The 15,228-nt window shown below is 35.5% G+C and overlaps 1 protein-coding gene across 2 annotated transcripts in view; it reads right to left on the bottom strand.

Moving 5' to 3' along the window:
* Positions 1-15,228, bottom strand: part of LOC101611450 (zona pellucida binding protein) — a 64,960-nt gene that overhangs the window by 42,432 nt on the left and 7,300 nt on the right. For both annotated transcript variants that reach the window (XM_004652711.2, XM_045135445.1), the window contains exon 3: positions 3,602-3,727. In XM_004652711.2, coding sequence (XP_004652768.2) covers positions 3,602-3,727 — 126 coding nt within the window. The remainder of the gene's footprint in view (positions 1-3,601; positions 3,728-15,228) is intronic.

Genomic DNA, 15,228 nt, shown 5'->3' with positions numbered 1-15,228 from the left:
ACTACTGGGGAGGAGCTGGGCCATCTTTTACAGGTGAGTCATTCACAAGCACCTCAAGGCACTGACAATAAGGATCTGTGTTAGATGGGTTTAGGCATCCCCCATAAACTTAAGTGTCTTACAGGCTTGTTGCCCAGCTGATGGAAAATTGGGAACTGGAACCTTGTTGGAGGTGTGTTGTTGCAAGGGGGGGGGGTGCGTATGGGTGTTACTGCTAGCTCTCTGTTGCCAGTGTTTGTAACACTCTCCTGCTATAGTTGTCCACCTGATGTTGGACAGGAAGTGATGCCTAGTCTCTGATCATGCCACATTTCACCCTCCATCATGAAACTTCCCCTTGAGTCTGTAAGCCAAATTAAACCTTTTCCTCCCACAAGCTACTTTTGGTCTGGTTCTCTTTGTCAGCAACACAAAGGTGACTGCAACAAAATCCATCCTAGGATCCTGGGCAACGTTTCCAAAGACAAAAGGTCCAGAAGCCATACAGAAACTCAGCCCTCACCCATTTCCCCAAAACCTCTTACAGGAACAAAGCTTTAGTGTGTAGTTAGATTTGCAGATTGTGAAGGAAAGAATAAGAAAGTGCTTCATGCTCACAGACAATTAAAAAGCACCAGCCAGAATGAAGACTGGAGGAGGAACTGGAGCGGCATGATTGGCCAAATTCTTAACATCTAAAGAGTAATAAGTGTATTATTTTCATAAGTAAAAAATGATAAACAACATATAGACTGACCAAATCTAAGATTTATCCTCTACACTTTCTAATACATCTTACAATGTGAATGTTTTTCCAAATGAAAATATAAATGATTTCAGAATTATCTGGCTCAGATACTTAAAGTCCACAGTAGTTTAAGGTAGGAGCCAAAGCAACTCTTTATTTTACAAACTTGAAGAACATTAGAACTTTTGCAACTCTTTCTGCAGTAGATAGTGTGATCCATAAGCTTTAAAGCTGGTAGACAATGAAGTATATGAAAGTGTATTGCATGAAAACCAAAGTATAATGAATTCACATTACTGGAATGTCCTAGAAATAGTTTCTATATATGAAAAAATATTTCATTAATATCATTTTATTCTTACCTGGAAATAATCACATTTGTGTAACTAACTTTTTGTTATGAAAGTGAATAAAATAAAACACTGCTCCTATTTGAAGAATTAATTAAATTATATTCTACAATTGTCCGCATGAACTGTAAAACATGGCATGCCCTCACTGACATGATGCTGACACAAATGCAACAGTGGCGCACAGCCATGGTGGGAAACCAGCTGCTCTTGACTTGGCTAACTGACCTGCCTAACGAAACAGAACTCATAGCTGGAGCTGGGAAACAAGTCAGAACCATATCCAAAAATGAGCCCGCTATCCACTCTCAAGCTCCCACCAATGGTGTCCTACAAGTGGGCCTACATCTATTAAACTCTCTCTAAAAAATAATGGTTATCACATTTATTTGCTGCTAACTTTAGTCTCCGTCACAGAATCTGCTTCTCTTTTTCAGACAGATGCAGATCCTAAGGAGAGAACCGTGCCCCCTCCATCATACCTCAAAAGGGCCCTAGCTGAAACTAAGAATAATAATTGGGGAAACATGCAAGAATGCTGTTTTCTTGGCAAACCAGGAACCAGAACAATGATGAAGGAGATAGACACAGAAAACAAACAACCCATACCAAATCAGATATCCAGAGACACAGAAGCTCCCAAGATCACAACACTGAAGCAGACGTAAAATGAACCCAACATGGCTCAGGGAAATTTGTGGAAGAGGGGGCAGAAAGAATGTCAGAGCCACACACTGGGTCATGACACACAGAGACATTTCATTCTACCCCAAACTGAAGGCTAACCCCACAATACACAACCCATATACCCTAAGAAGGAGAGTCCCTGTGGAGGGGGGGAGGACAGGGAAGAGGCTAACCATGATACCAACTTGACTGTATTCACTGAGTACAAAAATTTAAAAAAAAATTGAAATCAAAAGTGCAACAAATACAATAGGAAAACTCAATACTTAAATGTTTCAGTGTTTTTCAAATTATAAATCTCTAATAGAAGATTAAAACTTACTTAAAACATGTTTGCAATATATTATGTGATGGAATAAAAAACAACAGAAATGCAATTTTATTACATTTACAGTATTAAGTGACTTAACACCTAGATTACTTCATGATAGTTAAATAAATAGATGATAGGTAGGTAGGTAGGTAGATAGATAGACAGATAAATAGATAGATAGATGACAGATAGATAAGACAGATAGATCTCCAAGTCTCTTGGATGTCTTTTATTGACTTCTATACTTGATGAACACATGGCACAATTGTTCCTGTATCAAATGTAGTGAGGCAGAGGCTATGTCTATTCTTTTTATCTCCCTGAAAACCTACCACAATGGTTTTTATCAGTCAGTAACTAAATGAAAACTAGACAATTCACATCAAAAGAACCAGAATCTAAAACATATGCTAACTCTTTAACACTTCATCTAAAATACATGTTAACTCTAACATTTGCAGTATTTAGAAGCAACAGAAACATTATGGAAATTACTCAAGTATATGAAATATAAATTAAAACACTATGAAACAATTATTTTCTATAATATTTTCTTTAGTATATCTTTGTATAAACATACTTTACTTTATTCAAGCCTGCACATTCTAATCTGCAAACAACTATCTCAAATACAAATAAGGATTCTCAAAAAAATAAAAGAAAAAATTTTAATAAAACACTTCCTCTAAGTATACCAAAAATGAATAGGTCTTCCCTTGAATAGATGTTCAATAGGAAAACTCACTAGTCTATATTACTAGAAGAAATAAAAACAAAGCCAGTTAATTTATAATTTTTAACATATACTATAAAATTGGGATTTGGCAAAATTAGGATTGCTCAGTGGTTAAAGGTGCTAGCCTGACATCACAGGATCAATACCCTAGCATTCATTAAACTTGGATGCAAAGTGGCAGATGTGTGTGGAATCTATTTGCAGTGGCAAGAGACTATGGAATACCAACATCCCCTCACACACACCTGTGTAAGTAAATAAAATTTTAAAAATGAGAACAAAGGTGAAATAAATAAACATTTCAAAATAATATAGGTATGTAGGTACAAGAAAATAAGTCAATAATACAAACAAATTTTCCCATAAAAATAACTGTGTTAGCCAGACATGGTAGTTAGTTCATGCCTTTAATCCCAGCACTCAAGAGGCATAGGTAGGAGGATCATTGTGAGTTTGAGGCCAGCCTGAGACTACATAGTGAATTGCAGGTCAGAGACTAGAGCAAGACCATACCTTGAAAAGCCAAAGACATAAAAAATAAAACAATATGTCGAATAGAGATGCTTCTAGAAATTTCCAAACAGTTCGATTTTTCTAGTATGACTCTAACATTGAATAAAGATAATTGGGAAATGGTAATACTATCTATATTGGTGTATCTAACTTGAGAAATGGATTATAAGCAAAAGATAAGCAAGTAGATAAATGTACGAGATGCAAATATTATTTTAGTTTTAAGTATATTTAATTATATCTGTTCACATTTGATAACTGAACCTAAATCTTACCTGATATAATTTTTCCTTTTGGCCCATGCCATTGGAACGATGGATCTACCAGCTCAGTGTTCCGCAGATGCTGAGTAACACACAGCACATGCGGACTTCTTTGGTGGAGCATGACATAGACGCTCACTAAAAATACACAATTTAAATGTTACATTAATGTTATGCTCTTTCTTTAACTATCATTAAAACATATACAATATATTTTATATTAATGCATGAAGGTATGTGTCCTGAACATGATCACAGTGTGTTGGTGCTTTTTATTCTTATTCTTAGACTTATTTTGTTCTTAGACTATAATGGCAACTTTAGAATTAAAATAATTCTGTATTTAAATTTACCTGCTTTATACAAATATGAAAACAACACATACATAAGTTTTTGAGATTAGAGGAATAATGTATTATTTAGAATGGTGTTGCATAAGTAAAATGTAATTTAAAAGACAACCAATACACACCATGGTTGATTTTAAATATTAAGAGAACCTTGTCAATCTTCTCTAAAACATGAAGGATTGTGATAAAACTAGGATTCTTTAAGACCTACACAAGGAACAGAGTAAAACTTCTGTCATTACAAGTGTACTCACAATTCAGTTTTGATAAAAGTTCCAAAGACCTCACAATCACACACCAACTCCTCACTGATTCACCAGTCACTTTTCTTTTTTATTAACTAGAAACTTTGTATGGACACATCTTGTGTCTGTACCAACATTTCCAATTCCACTGAGGGTTCTCCTCACTGGGACTGCTCATATTCACCATGGGGTTGTGAATTGTAAATTGTGAGAGCAACAGTCACTTTTGTAAAATATAATTGTTTCTAAGAAGCAAAATTCTCCTTAACATAATACAATCTAAATGTTTGAACCATTAAAGCATGAAGCACGGTAACCAAGACATGTGTAACCTTCCACAGGTTGTGAAAATTCATCACTATTCTTGTTATTTGTTCTTACTAGTATTGAATTTTAACAATTTTTATCTATCTATATGAAGTTGATCATTTACTTTTTTATTCTTGAATACTTTAGTTGAATATTTGCTACTACTAGATTGTTTTCCTATAATAAATCTAACTGGTCATCTTTTTTGTTACTAAATCATTAGAATAACCTTAGATTCAATTTGCAAATATTTTCTTAACTAGGATACTTGCAAATATGTTCATAAGTATAATGATGTACAATTTCTTATACTACTATTTTTCTTTTCCATTTTGAGTATTATAATTATATGTTTACTATTCATTATTATTTAATATTTATTAATACTTAGGTAAATATCTAAAATTAAAATGGCACTTCAAAAAGATGTGGTATAGTCCCTTCAACAAACTGTTTCTTCAAGAATCTATAATTTTTTTCAAGCTCATTTTTGGCCAAAGGGACAATAGAGAATACATTTTAGACTACCAATAAGTTAAATTTAATTATTTTTTAGTCTGCTAAATAATTTAGTTAAGTCTATTTTAGAAATTTATATTATAGTAGTTTTTCAACATTATAAATATAAAATGATTCAGACTAAATTGTTTTTATTTTGTCATCTTTATTAATAGATTTTTATTTTGATTCTTTTCTCATGAAAATACCAAAAATTGATCTACTAATTTTTCCAACAATTTTTAATTCCATTTAACACCTTTCACTAATTCCTGGTCTTTCTTCCTTATTTATGTTATACTTGTCTCAGGATAAGTTTTTGTCCTACCTTTCAAATAAAGGTGTAACCCATACATTCTCACTCCTTGTATAGCTTTCTGGCTGCTGTCTTCTCCATGATCTGTCTTTTGCATATTTCACCACACCTCTTTCCATACCTTCTGCTCCAACTAGGCTAATGCAGTATTCAGCACCTTGCCTTTCTCATTTAATCCAAGGACTACTCAATGCTTTTTCAGTTTTAGAAATCATCACAAATTTGTCCCTTCTATTTGGGATGTCTTGACAAGAACCTATGCTATTATTGTGCCCTCCTTTTAACACCCCCCACTAATTCCTATACATATTTCAATCCTAGCAAGCAAAATAGAGGTTAGGAAAATTCCCCAACACATTAACAGACAAAAAAATAATTTTCCTGGACATAAAAATGATTAACACTAACCATGCCATAGAAAGAATGCACATTTACATATTAAATAGAGATTTATCCCCTAATTAAATGTCCATTGTGTGAAATATTTGATAATTCTGGAAAAGATATAAAATTAGACCACACTATTACAATAATTGGACTATGAAGTTACAATTTCTTTTTTTTTTTATTAAATAGTTTTGTATTCAGTAATTACAGTCAGTTTGGCTCATTCATGATCTACCTCCTCCCCTTAGCCCCTCCTTGTTGAGGTATATGGGTCATGCATTGTGGAGTTATCCCACAGTTATGGGTAAGATAAATGTCTCTGCATATCATGACCCAACCTGTGTCTGTGACATTCTTTCTGCCTATCATCACATTTGTCATATGATCAACAGTTTCAAGCAACATCTCAAATATATTTCAAGAATCTCCTGACTACTTATTTTAAAATGTATTTAGACTCTAGCTTTATACATAGGTAAAACACATCAAGTTAAAAGTATTAGGAAACAGGGATGGATAGATTGCTTAGTAGTTAAGGCACTTGCCTACAAAGCCAAAGGACCCAGGTTCGATTCCCCAGTATCTAAAGTTGGATGCACAAGGTGGTGCATGCATCTGGAGTTTGTTTGCAGTGGCTAGAGGCCCTGGTGTGGCCATTCTCTCTATCTGCCTCTTTCTCTCACCTTTTTAACCTCTCGCAAATAGATAATAAACAAATAAATATTTTTAAAATATAAAGAAACAGTAAAAATTATTGAAATGCACTACAAGTTTACTTTAAATAAACTACAAAGATAAACATACAAGCAAAGAATAGTGGATCTAGAGGAAAAAAACATATATATAATAGAAATAGTACCTTTACTTATTGGGCAAAAATAAAATATTAATAAACTAAGGTAAAAAATTAGCTCATTATATATACAGAGTTGAACATGTTTCTGTTAAGCCCAAACAACACAACCTAAGTTAACACATTTAATTTTAAGGAAAAACTTCCTGCAACAAAGATGGCCCATGAGAGATTTATAATTAGAAGGCAACTTAACCTTCAATTTGGGAAAAATGAAAACATGGGCCACATTTCTGCCAGTGAGGGTATGGGAAGCTCTGCTTCAGGTGTGGTGGGCATGAAGGCTACTCTGAAGGACACATGGGATCTTGTGACATAAAGAATAATCAGAATCTATATATGAACCTCAACTAGCAGGGTGTAGCAAACATAAAAATCTTCTCAATAAGCACAGAGACAGATTTATAAAACTGTATTATACACATCATACACACCAAAAATGAAATGAACCATCAGTACAATAAAAATGTAAAGGAGGGACTTCTGGTGAAGATGGCTGCATAGGTACCACACCAAAGAAGCCTAGGGGGGAAAAGCCAAAAAAAAACCAAAAAAAAAAAAAACCCAGAAAAATACACACTTTTACTAAAATGTGTGGTGTATAGGAAATTGAAACAGCACCAGAGAAGGAGGAGAGATCCAGAGCACCCAGAACCCGCACAGGCCAGCAGAAGCTGCTCCAGCAGGAGGTGCATGCGTCAGCCAGCCACCAGGCTCGGCTTGAGCCACAGGAAAAGCCGAGTGAGAGGATTTTTCACTCACACCAGAGATCTCCACAAACTCAAGAAATGTGAGGGGAGAACGGCAGTGAACAATGGAGGAGCAGATCACAAGGAAGAAGAACACATGGAACAACGGGCAAACTAGAGCAGCATTGACTCCCTCCCATTCCCCACAGCCAGCCCTCTGGAACAGAGCAGCAATCCAGGGACCCAGCCATGCCTACTTGAACTGACAGAGCATCAAAGAGGGACCCAAACAAGAGCACAGCTGAAACCAAAATCAACCCAGAAGGTAACTGGGAGTACCCCAGGTCAGTATCCACTTAATAAACCTGGTTATATATGCCTGAACTAGAAGTGCTAATTGCATCTTCCATATCAGGATAAATTATATGTTAAATCGGATGGATGGTCAAATTTGACTTTCTTAAATAAGCTGTATTTTGGGCTTGTTATTTGTTGCTTCTTGAATTATAGTGGCTTTGTTTACTCTTCTGTTATATATCAGAGAAGGGTCTCACCTGGTCACAAGTTAACTTGGAACCCTCTACAGACCATAAATCTTAACCACCTTGTTGTCAGGATTAAGGGAGTGGGTAAGGCACCACACAGCCTAAGGGACAGAAAGAGGATCTGGTTGTCAAAATACCTATTATTGGATAAATACCAGGGCTGTTTTTCATTGTAAGTGTACATTGTTTAGTTAATTTTAGAATCTGCCTGGATTTTGTTCCACTTAGCCTACGTGAATACTCTCATAGCAGGCACACCCAAGCCCTAGAGTCACTTTTGTAGATACTCTGAGAGTCTTCAGAGCCACACCTAGTGCCTTAAGCTCCTATCCTGAAGATATATAATATCAGATTGATTGATACATCTCATAATACCAAGCTACATGGAAAATCCAATCATTAAATAATCCAAGTCACAAAAATATATACATTATAACACAAGAAACAACAAAAATCAAAACAACATAAATCCACCAAAAAGCATTAATGCATTAGAAATGACCTCCAGTAGAACAAGTTAGAGGAAATACCTGAGAAAGATTTCAAAAGAATGATTATAAATATGTTCAAAGAACTCAAAGAAGAAATCAAAGGCAGCAAAGAAGATACAGGACTCCGATTTAATGAAATAAAGAGGTCAATACTAGATATAAATAAGGAAATAGAAATAATAAAGATAAACCAGTCAGAACTACTAGCAATAAAGAACACAGTTAATGAAATAAAAAAACTCTGTAGAAAATCACACCAGTAGAATGGATAAAGGGAAGGACACAATACCTAAGCTAGAACACCAGGTGGCAGATTTAATACAATCCAACAAAGAGAAGACAAACTTATAGAAAAGTACGAGTGGGAATTTCAAGATATTTGGGACACTATGAAAAGATCAAACATAAGAATTCAGGGCATAGTAGAAGGAGAAGAATTTCACTCCAAAGGCATAGTTGGCATCTTCAACAAAATCATAGAAGAAAACTTCCCCTAAGTTGTAAAAGAGGTGACAATGCCAATACAGGAATCCTTTAGAACACCAGCCAGACAAAACCAGGAAAGAACCTTTCCTTGCCATATTATAATCAAACTACCACACATACAAAAGAAATAAAAAAATATTGAAAGCAGTCAGAGAGAAAATCATGTTACCTACAAAGGCAAGACTATCAGGATTACAGCAGATTACTCAACACAAACTTTAAAAGCCAGATGATCATTGATTGATGTATTCCAGGTTCTGAAAGATAGCAACTGTCAACCAAGATTACTTTATCCTGCAAAGCTATCCATCCAAATAGACAGAGAAATAAGGACATTTCACCACAAAAGCAGGCTAACGAACTATTTGAAGACCAAACCAGCTCTATAGAAAATACTTGAAAGAATCCTCCATGCTGAAGAAAAAGAAAATCACACATACAAGGAACAAGGAAAAAACAAACAATACTCAAATACTAGTTAACACAAGAGAGCAAAGGTAAAACCAGAAGAACTACAAAAAAATGGCAAAAATGAATCCACACCTTTCAAAAATATCTCTTAATATCAATGGCCATAATGCCCCAACGAAAAGATATAGGTTTGCAGACTGGGTTAGAAAGCAGGGTCCTTCAATTTGTTGTTGCCAAGAGACCCACCTTTCTACAAAGGATGGATACTATCTTAGGGTGAAAGGTTGGAAAACAGTGTTTCAAGCAAATGGACCTAGAAAACAAGCAGAGGTTGCTATCCTAATATCTAACAAGGTATACTTCAGTCCAGCATTAGTTAAGAAAGATAAGGAAGGCCACTTTATATTGATTAAAGGCACCCTCCAAAAGGAAGATATTACAATCCTAAACATATATGCACCTAACATGGGGGCCCGCAAATTCATCAAACAAACACTATTAGAACAAAGGTCACAGATAACACCAAACACAGTGGTAGTGAGTGACTTCAACACCCCACTTTCATCAACTGACAGGTCATCCCGGGAAAAAATAAACAGAGAGGCATCTGGACTAAATGAGGTCATAGAAGGAATGGACCAAACAGATATATTCAGGACATTTCATCCAAATGCTGTAGAATATACATTCTTTTCAGCAGCACATGGAACAGTCTCTAAAATAGATCAGATATTAGGACACAAAGCAAATCTTAACAAATACAGGAAAATTTAAATAGTTTCTTGCATTCTGTCTGACCACAATGGAATCAACCTACAAATCAATAGCAAGAAAGGCTATAGAGCATACACAATATAATGGAAATTAAATAACACATTACTAAATGATGAATGGGTCCATGAAGAAATCAAGAGGGAAATCAAAATATTTATAGAGTCAAATGATAATGAGAACACAGCATACCAAAATCTCTGGGACACAATGAAGGCAGTCCTAAGAGGTAAATTTATAGCTTTAAGTTCCTATATTAAGAAATTAGAAAGGTCACAAGTAATTGACCTAATGCTTCACCTCAAAGCCTTATAAAAAGAAGAACAAGGCAAACCCAAAATTAGCAGATGGGAAGAAACAATAAAGATTAGGACAGAAACTAATGAAATAGAAACTAAAAAAACAATCCAAAGAATCAATGAAACAAAGAGTTGGTTCTTTGAAAGGATAAGCAAGATTGATAAACCCTTACAAATCTGACCAAGAGAAAGAGAGAAGAGACACAAATTAATAAAATTAGAGATGAAAAAGGTAACCTCACAACAGATGCCAGAGAAATTCAAAAACTCACATGGACATAATATAAAAGCATATGCTCCTCAAAGTATGAAAATCTGAAAGAAATGGATGATTTCCTTGATTTATATGATCTACCTAATTAAATCAAGATGAGATTAATCCCTTAAATAGACCTATAACAAGCATGGAGATCCGAACAGCTATCAAAAATCTCCCAACTAAAAAAGCCTAGACCCAGATGGATTCACTGCTGAATTTTACCAGACCTTCAGGGAAGAGCTAACCCCATTTCTTCTGAATCTTTTCCATAAAATAGAAAAAGAAGGAATTCTACCAAACTCCTTTTATGAAGCCAGCATCACCCTGATATCAAAACCAGGCAAAGATAGAACAAAAAGGGAAAATTACAGACCAATCTCCCTCATGAACATATATGCAAAAATTCTCAACAAAAGGGAAGCAGAATACAAGAATATATCAGAAAGATCATTCACCCTGACCAATCAGGCTTTATCCCAGAGATGCAGGGATGGTTCAATATATGCAAATTGATAAATGTAATACATTACATAAATGCAATGAAGGACAAAAATCACATGATCATCTCATTAGACACAGAGAAAGCATTTCACAAAATCCAACATCCCTTCATGATAAAAGTCCTACAGAGACTGGGAATAGAAGGAACATATCTCAATATAATAAAGGCTATTTATGACAAGCCTACAGACAACATATTACTAAATGGGGAAAAACGGGAAGCTTTTCCACTAATATTAGGAACAAGACAAGGGTGTCCAGTGTCCCCACTTTAATTTAATATACTACTGGAAATCTTAGCCACAGCAATAAGGAAAGAGAAACACATAAAATGGATACCAATTAGAAAGGAAGAGATCAAGTTATCATTATTTACAGATGACATAATTCTATATATAAAGGACCCTAAAGACTCTACTAGCAAACTGTTAGAGCTGATAAAAACCTACAGCCATGTAGCAGGATACAAAATAAATACACAGAAATCAGTAGCCTTCATATATGCTAACAACAAACACACAGAGGATGAAATCTGAAAATCACTCCCATTCATAATTGAATCAAAGAAAATAAAGTACCTTGGAGGAAACATAACCAAGGAAGTAAAGGATCTCTACAATGAAAACTTTAAAACACTCAACCAAGAAATTGCAGAAGACACTAGGAAGTGGAAAAACATCCCTTGTTCCTGGATTGGAAGAATCAATATTGTGAAAATGGCAATCTTACCAAAAGCAATCTATACATTTAATGCAATCCCCATCAAAATTCCAAAGGAATTCCTCATGGAGATAGAAAAAACAATCCAAAAGTTCATTTGGAATCGCAAAAAACCTCAAATATCTAAAATAATACTGAGCAACAAAAAATAAAGCTGGTGGTATCACCATACCTGATATTAACATATAATACAAAGCCATAGTAACAAAAACAGCATGGTACTGGCATAAAAGCAGACATGTAGATCAATGGAACAGAATAGAGGACCCAGATGTAAGTCTACGTAGCTAGAGCCACCTGATAGTCAATAAAAATGAAAAAACTACTCACTGGAGAAAAGACAGGCCCTTCAGCAAATGATGTTGGGAAAACTGGATATGTATCTGTAGAATGATGAAAATACATTCTTCTCTCTCTCCATGCACAAGAATTAAGTCCAAATGGATTAAAGAACTTAACATCAGACCTGAGACTCTTAAAACTGCTAGAGGAAAAAGTAGGGGAAACACTTCAACATATTGGTCTTGGCAAAGACTTTCTGAATACAACCCCAATTTCTCAGGCAATAAAACCACAGATTAACCACTGGGACCTCATGAAATTACAAAGATTCGGTACTGCAATGGACACTGTAAATAAAGCAAAGACGGAACCTACAGAATGGGAAAATATCTTTGCCAGCTATAAATCTGATAGAAGATTAATATCTAGGATATACAAAGAACTCAAAAAATTAAATAATAAGAAATCAAACAAGCCAATTAAAAAATGGGCTATGGAGCTAAATAAAGAGTTCTCAAAAGAAGAAATACAGATGGCATTTAAGCATCTAAAAAATGTTCTACGTCCCTAGTCATCAGGGAAATGCAGATTAAAACTACATTGAGATTCATCTTACTGCTGTCAGATTGGCTACCATCATGAAAACAAATGATCATAAATGCTGGTGGGGATGTGGAAAAAGAAGAACCCTTCTACACTGTTGGTGGGAATGTAATCTGGTCCAGCCATTGTGGAAATCAGTGTGGAGGTTCCTAAAACAGCTAAAGATTGATCTACCATATGACCCAGCTATAGCACTCCTAGGCATATATCCTAAGGACTCATCTCATTTCTTGAAGTACATGCTCTACCATGTTTATTGCTGCTTAATTCACAATAGCTGGGAAATGGAACCAGCCTAGATGTCCCTCGACTGAAGAATGGATAATGAAGATATGGCACATTTATACAATGGAATTCTACTCAGCAGTAAAGAAAAATGAAGTTATGAAATTTGCAGAAAAATGGATGGTTCTGGAAAGGATTATACTAAGTGAGGTAACCCAGGCCCAGAAAGCCAAGTGCCACATGTTCTCCTTCATATGTCGACCTAGCTACAGATGATTGGGCTTCTGTGTGAGAAGGAAAAAACTCAGTAGCAGAGGCCAGTAAGCTAAAAAGTCAATACAAAGGTAAGAGAAAGGAAGGGAGGAGGGTACTTAATAGGTTGGTATAGTATATATGTAAGTAGAATAATAGATTAATGAGGGTGAAAAGGCCTAAAGTGAGGTCAGGGGAGGAGATTGAGTAAAGGAAAGGTGGAGAGAGGGCTAATCAAAATCTAAGAGGATATAAATAAATCATATGGAATAATCTAATTTTGGACAATGGAACACTCAGGAGCCATAGGTCATTGGTAGTAAATTTTCAGTGCCAGGGATGAGATACCTTCCAGTGAGTTGTTGGCCAGGGAGGTCCCTGATACCCCCAAAACATTATACGCCACTGCCGAGGCCCTTGGTTTCCTACCAGGAATAGATGGTAAGACCCTATTGCTGAAGACTCCACATACTTGGGCTGCAAGGCCACTGAGAAATCCTGCTGAACTGAGCTGGTAACCTCCTCCATGTAGACCAACTAAAAGAAAGCTGGAAGAAGCCATACTACATGTAGCTCAATGGGAAAAAGAGATACCAGCAGTGAAGATACTCAACAGTGGACACTGCAAGCCTTATAATTGGCCAGCCAGACCACATGAGCCAACGGGTGCAATAGTGGCACATCTGTCATGGTGGAAAACAATTGCCCTCCAGTTGGATTGGAGGCCCATTCCAAGGGATGGAATACATCCCTGATACTAAAAACTTAAAACAGGGGTAGTCATGAGTGCTAGGGGTGCAACATCTGCTGATGTCTGGATAAATGTATATACAATGCTTATCAAACTGCCCAGTAAGCACTTCTCTTAATATTCATACCCTTATATTAACACTACTCTCACTTTGGGTAGATAATCTTCTCTTTTCAGATGGCAGTGACCTTGAGATGACTCAGAAGGTATCATGGTGCTGGAAAGAAGTGACTAGAGTACCAAGTAACATCTCAATCACATCTTCCAAGGCTCAGAGTCTAATGCGGAAGAGGTGGCGGAAAGAATTTAAGAGCAAAAGGAAGGGTAGGACTCCTTACAACATGCTCCCTCCAGACATAAAATGGCCTCAATACCCATGACCTCATAGTGCCTGAAACTACTTACACAATACCATCATAAGAGGAGGGAAATATCATGACAACTAAATAAAAGACAGACTTATTGAGATGGGGAGGAGATATGATGGAGAATGGAATTTCAAAGGGGAAAAGTGGGGGAGGTTATTCCCATGGGATATTTTTTATACTCATGGAAAATGTTTAAAAAATTGAGAAACAAATTAAATTAAATTAAATTTTAAAAAATGTAAAGGAATGATAATGGAATAAAATAATACATGAGTGAACCAAAACAGAAAACTAACTGAACTTAACAGATTAAGTAAAAAGTGAACAAGCATAAAGGAGAATCATAGGCCACAAAAAATGGTCAACATGTATAGAAACTGAAAGACCTCACACAATATAAGAAACTAAAGACATTCCAGGCTTAAAAGTACCAGATATCCAACTGTTATAGAGCCATAATATTAAAATTCTGATTTAAATGACAGTATAAAATGGATTTAGGGCAAGAGAGATGGCTTATCAGTTAAAGACACTTGCCTGCAAAACTTAAAGACCCAGGTTCGATTCTCCAGCACCTATGTAAAAGTCAGGTGCACCAGTTGGCACAGGCACCTGACATCCGTTTGCGGTCGCTAGAGATCCTGACCCATCCATTCTCTCTCTCTACCTCTTTCTCATTCTCAAACAAATAAATAAATTAAATATTTCAAAAGTGGATTTAAATAATTTATTTGTTATATAAATACTACCTGCTGAATACAAATATTAAGCCATTTTAATGTTTTCCAATAAAATGAAAGGATAAAATTATCATTTAAATAAAACTTTTATAATCTAAATTCAAAAGCTCTAGCTAATGACATCAATAAAAATGCCACAGTAGTTGGGGAAAATACTAATACTGGAAAAGGTTAAGCAGAAATAAGGAGGGAGAATGGGAGGTGAGAAAATGGGAATAGGATTAACCAAAACTTAGGAGCCAAAAAAAAATTCATAAAAAAGCCTACTAGTTTGTAACTAATTAAAAA

Source organism: Jaculus jaculus, chromosome 16 (assembly GCF_020740685.1).
Source record: "Jaculus jaculus isolate mJacJac1 chromosome 16, mJacJac1.mat.Y.cur, whole genome shotgun sequence".
Lineage (NCBI taxonomy): Eukaryota > Metazoa > Chordata > Mammalia > Rodentia > Dipodidae > Jaculus > Jaculus jaculus.
The sequence above is the reverse complement of the archived record's forward strand: the minus strand, read 5'-3'. Positions and strand labels throughout refer to the sequence as shown.